This window comes from Miniopterus natalensis, chromosome 19 (assembly GCF_054644295.1).
Source record: "Miniopterus natalensis isolate mMinNat1 chromosome 19, mMinNat1.hap1, whole genome shotgun sequence".
NCBI classification, from domain to species: Eukaryota; Metazoa; Chordata; class Mammalia; order Chiroptera; family Miniopteridae; genus Miniopterus; species Miniopterus natalensis.
This window is the reverse complement of record NC_142099.1, coordinates 8,679,539-8,685,538: the sequence shown is the minus strand read 5'-3', so window position 1 is coordinate 8,685,538 and position 6,000 is coordinate 8,679,539. Positions and strand designations below refer to the sequence as shown.

Genomic DNA, 6,000 nt, shown 5'->3' with positions numbered 1-6,000 from the left:
AAATTAGGGAGATGCTACGCTGGGAACCAGCCTAGGGCTGGCAGGTCATTTAGAAGGATGCAAGAGGTCTAGGTGATACAAGGTGAGGTAGGTTGAGAAGAAACAACTGAGAAGGAGTAACTGAGTACCGGTTCAAGGAATTGGCCCAGGCAGAGGCCTAGGGAGTGACTGCTTTGGGAAGGATGGGCTTGGAAAAGGGGTTGGGCAGCTTGGTGGGGTCAGAGAACTCCAAACAAGACTTAGGTGGATCTTTTGGAAGATCCTTCGATGTTCCTCTTTCTCTTCCCTCTCCATATCTAGCTCTCACGAAAATTCTATTGAGTCTGCTTTCAAAATGCTTCCAGACTACACACATTTCTCATAACCCGTATCTTTACCACCCGAGTCCTAGCCGTGGTCATCTCTCACCATCGTGGCTATAAATCTCCTTTTTAGTGCCCCTCCTCCACTAGTACCCTCCAAAGCTCTAGCCTTTCTCTGGAGCCAGGGGGATCCAAACTGCCCCTGTCCTGTGAGGGCCTACAGGATTTGGCCTCTGTGACCTTTTTGAAAACATTGCCCCCTCTTCTCTCTCAGGTCCTATCAGGCACATTTTTAGCTTCTGAGCATGTTAATTAAGGGGCTTTGCACTTGGTGTTCCTTAACCTTGGAATGCTCTTCCTCCAGAAATCCCAAGGCTCCCTCGTTCCCTCTCTATTCTGGTCTCTGCTCAAGTATCACTGCCTTTGTGAGGCTTTGCCTGACCACCACACCTAGAATGGGATCCTCCACAGCCCACAAGCATGCACACAGTTCCCTTATCCCACTTTTCCTCAGAATACATGTCATGTTGTGTTATATATTCATCTGTGTTTTCCCCTAGAATGTAAGCGCCATGAGAGCAGAGACTTTTCTTGGCACATAGTAGATGCTCAATAAATAAATAAATGAAGGAGTCTAGGAGCGAGAGAAAAGTTAGAGATGCCAAAGTTAGGGTTGTCTTAGGAGAAAGAGGTAATATTTAACACACAAGAGGAGATTTCAATACAATACTTGGCATGTGTCATAAATATTTAATCCAATTCAATTTAATTCAAGTATTTATAGTGCAATCACTATGTGCAGGTCACAATGCCAAGAGTTGTTTGCAATAAATGATTATTTAAGGGCAGATCCTGCCGGCAAAGGGTTTACAGCTAAGGGAGAGGTGTGGGGGCAAATAAGACCCCTTAGTTATTTTTGACTCTCTCATAGCATGTTCTTCATCGCCCTGCAAGCTGGGGGTATTTCTTTCTTTCTTTATTGTTTTGTTTTGTTTTTTGGAATAAGTGAATTATCAGTCTATTTCTTCACTGAATCTTTTCACTGCCATATTGTCCAGTGGGGTGAAAACTGTTCTTACAAACCATAGTCCCTTTCTGAGTTCTGAACTCCACCCCCCCAACCCCCCACTCCAATTGCTCTTTGGACTTCTTCACTTGCATGCCCTTGGGCATCTCAAACTCAATCCAGCCAGCCTTATCCTAGTATCCTGATCTCAGCTGCTGAGGTTGAAACTGGTTTTTCTGGCCCATCCTCACCCTCAACCCCAGGAGCCTACCTCCCCACATCAAGGGGACCAGCTCCCTCCTCTCCTTCCCTGTCCCCACTTCTGTGGTCCTGGTCACCATCGGCCTTTGTCTGGATTTTCAGCAATACCCCAGGCTCCTGTAGAACTCCCCTTGCATCCATCCTTCACACCTAGGCCGGAGTGGTCTTCTTACAATGGACCTCTGATACCAGCACTGTTATCAAAACCTCGCTTCCCTAAGGCCCTGGGCTAAAGTCCAAAGCCCTTAACACACGTACAAAGCCCTCCTGGGTCAGACGCTGGATTTCTTCTCTGCTCATTTCTTGTACTTTCTTACAGCCTAGTTTGGACAAGAACAGAGATTTCTGGTCCTCTAAGTGGGCTACTCTTTCTCTCTCCTCTGGGTCTGCCAGGATGCTGATTCCAAGGCCTGTGGCTCCTCGCTCTCTCCTCTGTCATCCTCTGGTGCCTCCTTCTGCTCCTTTGTTCCTACCTAGTTTTCATTTCCTCTGAGAAGCCTTCCTGGGTGACTAACAACTCCGCGTCTTCCTCATGCCGCGACTCCCACCCAGCACAGGGCCTGTGTCCCTGCATGTGTTTCCTCAACACTGCTTCTCTTGCCATACCTGCTTTATTGCCTTTATTGCCTCTTCATTAGACTGCAAGCTCTGGGAGGGCAGGACTGTCCTATTCTACCTGGCCCACCGTGTGAGGGCGCCTCCCCAGCGCTTGCTTGTGTTGGATAGGTACTGAATGAATGCAAATGCACTTGCTTGGATAGGACTTCCTCATAAATTAATCAGGGCTTACATTTACTGAGTGCATAAGAGGTGGCAGGCACCATTCTGTTTTACAAGCGTGTCAGGGACATCTCACATAACCCTGGTAAGTGTGGGCTACCTCCCCATATAACAGATGGGGAAGCTGAGGTGCAGAGAGTACCTGACCAAGGTTTGCCTTGAGGAAGTGGAGGAACCAGGGCTGGAACCCAGGCTATTTCAGAGTCCAGTTCAGTCTCAGCCTCAAGGAAATTAGGGTGAAGCGCCATATGGGGTTCCACCGTATGAACGGATCCAAGTCTTCTGCCAGGGCTTTGTTTGTGTGTCGCGGAGAGAGGACGCGCTCCGTGCCGTGCCGCCCTCCTGGAGGCCCTTGGGTCCTCGCTGGGCTTTGGGAAGGGCCTGTGCCTCTGGCCGCCACCGGGAGGCTGCCTGTGAGCCCCTGGTTAACTTTCGGGGCTGCTGGCCCGCACGCCAGAGGTGCCCAGGTCCTCGCGTGGCCCTCCCCACCCGCAGGTGCGGCGCCGGCGTGACCCCCGCAGGTGCCCCACCAGCCAGGTCCGCGCCGGGCCCCCCGCCCCGCCGCGCGCGCCGGGGGCTCTGCGGGGACGGGCGGGCCCGGGGGCGGTGCCTCTGGCGCAGGCGGCCGCGGGCGCCCGGTGCTCGGCTCGCGCCGGTGCAGCAGCCGCGCCGGAGGGGGCGGGGCCGGGGCGGGGCCAGGCGCGGCGGCCGGTGCCGTAGCGGGCGCGGAGGGAGGGGGCGGCGCGTCCCCAGAGGCGTGCGCCCGGGCCGGCCGACCCGCGGACAGACCGACGCGCAGAGCCAGAGAAAGGGCCGCGGCGAGGTGAGGGTCGGGGAGCGCGCGGGGCGGGGCGCGGCGCGGCGCGGGGCGCGGGGCCCGGGGCGCGGGGAGGGGCGGCGGCGGGCCGCGCGCCGGCTGCGCTCGGGAGTCGGCCGCAGACCCTCCCCCGGCCGCTCGGGCGCCCGGCGAGCGCGCCCCGGCAGCGGAAAGCGGAGCCCCGGCGCCCGTCTCCCTCCTTCTCTTTTTCTTTCCACTCCGCGGAAAATAAACACCCGGGAAGGTAAAACAATAGCGGGGCCACCTGGGACGCGGCGCGCGCGAGCTCCCACGCGGGGCGGGGGCGGGGGCCCCCCACGGAGCCCCTCCCGACCGGCCCCGCCGAGGGTGGGGCTGCGCGCGCCGCGCCCCGAGGGAGGCGAAGGGAATTCCCAGGAGTGAAGCTTTTGGCGAAAGTGGCAGGAACAGTGGGGCTGCCCACCGTTGCCCTGCTCCGGGCGGGTAAACTGAGGCGGGGGCAAACGCAGCGACTTGCCCAAGGTCAGCATGTGAAGGGGGCCGGTCCCGGTCCGGTCCCGGTCCGGTCCGGTCCGGCAGCGGCCGCCGGTGTTCGGCCCGGCCCGGCGCCTCTGGGTTTCGCGGCAGTCGCCGGCCTTGGATAAATCTTTGTTGTGTTTGTTTTAGAAAGCTGCTGGCATCGTGGGACCGCCCCGGGCGCCCAAACGCCAACTTGCTTCGTGTGCTGCGGGCAGGTCTGGGGCAGGTGGCGGCTCCTTGACCTGCCGTCATGGATGGAGACGGACTTTTTGATGAAGAAACCCAAGCAGTCGATGCCAGCCAGGGCCGTTTGGCTGTCAGAGGTTTTTGACAAAACCTGCCCTATTCCCTTCGTGGAATCCGAATGAGGGAGCGTGCAGACACCTTCACCGGGAAGCCAAGGACATTTCTGTATAATCAGCGGATGAAAGGATTTTCTCAGACTCTTTCCCCCTTTCCTTGAGAATTAATCCAGTGCAATCTACGATTCCAGTGGAAACCGCAAGGCACACGATGTGGCAGAAGCCTCAGGGCCTGCCGGATTGTTCTGGACCCTTCCTTTGCCTAGGGGAGTTTAACATGTGCCGCCGGCTGCCCTCCCCATCTGACTCCTGCTGATCCGCTCTCTTTAACCTACCCTCATTTTCTGAGTTAAGTTCTGTTTCCAAAACCGTCCCCTGGAGCTGCAAGTGGTGGATTGCCAGAAATGAGAGATTAAGCCCTGGGAGAGGAGGAAGCGTCCTGTGTTGTGTCTTCTCTCCGCTGCCGACATGAAGTGCTTTATCCCAGTGCTGAGCTGTCTGGCTGTGCTGGGTAAGTGGGGCTGCAATCAGTGGGATCGATCGATGGATGGGCAAGTTTAACGTGCTGTTGGTTCCTGTAATTTCCTTGTGGTTCTTTCCCATCAACACTTGGCTGTTGAGACACCAGGAGGCAGCCGGTGTATGACACAGGTTGGAATGGAGTACCAAGAGGCCTGTTTCTGACCCAGGAGGAATGGTGGAATCGTGTTTATTGTCTTTAAGAAGCAACATTTGCTGCCCTTAAAGTGTCTGTCCCAGGCCTTGCAGGAGTGTGGTCCCCCATCTGCTCATCAGCCGTTTGGGGGTCTCCATGTGGCCTGTGGGCTGGTTCCTTCCGGTGTTACAGACATGGTGCTTGAGTGGCTTTACCTCTGTGATGGTCCATGTGAATTCCTAACTCGACGCGGCACCATTTCTCCCACTCTGTTGGGAGGGTTGGTTTGGTGATGATGATGATGGTGCCTTTTTTTTTTTTTTAAATATGTTTTAGAGAGAGAGGAAGGGAGAGGGAGAGAGAGAAACATTGATTGGCTGCCTCCTGCATGCCCCCTACTGGGGATTGAGCCTGTAACCCGGGCATGTGCCCTGACTGGGAATCCAACCCGGCACCTCTTGGTTCATGGGTTGACGTTCAACCACTGAGCAGCACCAGCCAGGCAGTGTTGCTTTTTCTTGAGGGGAGGTAGGTGTGGTTGGAAAATGGGTTGAAGGGGATGCTTTGCCCTACCTGAGTAGTTGGGATACAAAATAGGTGTGAAGGTACTTATTATATGTCCTGTCACCAAGGAAGCTCGGATCATTGCTCTGCAGGAAGAGACGCTTGATGGACTGAAGCTGCCTGTTTGGGGATGTGTTAGGATTGGTTTTTGTGCCCCCTCAGCAGGTCAGAATGCTTAGGGCTGGATGAAGAAACTGGCCCTGAGAGGCAAACCTTTTCACCTCCCTTAAGTGTTCTCTTCCCAATGAAGAGCTCCCCCCTTGCCTAACACTTTTCCATTCTCAAATTCAAAACTACTTTCCATGCCATTAAGCTGTGTCTTACATGTGGTACCTTAGGATGCGTTTTAGGTCTAGGATAAGCTCCCTCGCCAGGATCTCTCTCTCTCTGCATTGGCTTAGACCTCACACGTGAGCACTCTTCCCATATGTATGGGATTTGTTTGTGACCTGCTGGCAGTATAGATTGCTTTCCTGCATTGTCTACACCCTTAGAAGAGTTCACAGATGGTTGGAGAGAGCGGACTCTGAGGTTAGAGAACCTGAGTTCCGCCCTAGCCAGTTTGGCTCAGTGGTGGAGAACCACTCAGCCTCACCGGGATTGACACCTGACTCCCAGTAAAATGGGACAAGGCCTCCAAGGGCTGCCTTGACAGTGAAAGGCTATAAGGTGTTCTTAACATCTTGAGTGCTTTGAAAAATGTGCGAACACATAATAAGCGTGTTCAGTCAGTGGTTCTCAGACTTGGGCGCATGTTGGAATCACTGCGGGAGCTTTTAAAAGTCCAGGCAGCAACCCCAGGCCAGTGAAAAAAC

At 54.9% G+C, this 6,000-nt stretch overlaps 1 protein-coding gene across 4 annotated transcripts in view; it reads left to right on the top strand.

Annotated features, from left to right (window-relative positions):
• Positions 1-3,082: 3,082 nt before the first annotated feature.
• IGSF3 (immunoglobulin superfamily member 3) overlaps positions 3,083-6,000 on the top strand; it is a 79,042-nt gene continuing 76,124 nt past the window's right edge. For 2 of the 4 annotated variants that reach the window (XM_087827929.1, XM_087827927.1), the window contains exons 1-2: positions 3,083-3,172; positions 3,812-4,477. In XM_087827929.1, coding sequence (XP_087684055.1) covers positions 4,435-4,477 — 43 coding nt within the window. In that variant the 5' untranslated portion in view covers positions 3,083-3,172; positions 3,812-4,434. Of the gene's footprint in view, positions 3,173-3,327; positions 3,411-3,758; positions 4,478-6,000 lie in introns of those variants that run through there. The other 2 variants (XM_087827928.1, XM_016223375.2) reach the window with 2 other exon arrangements.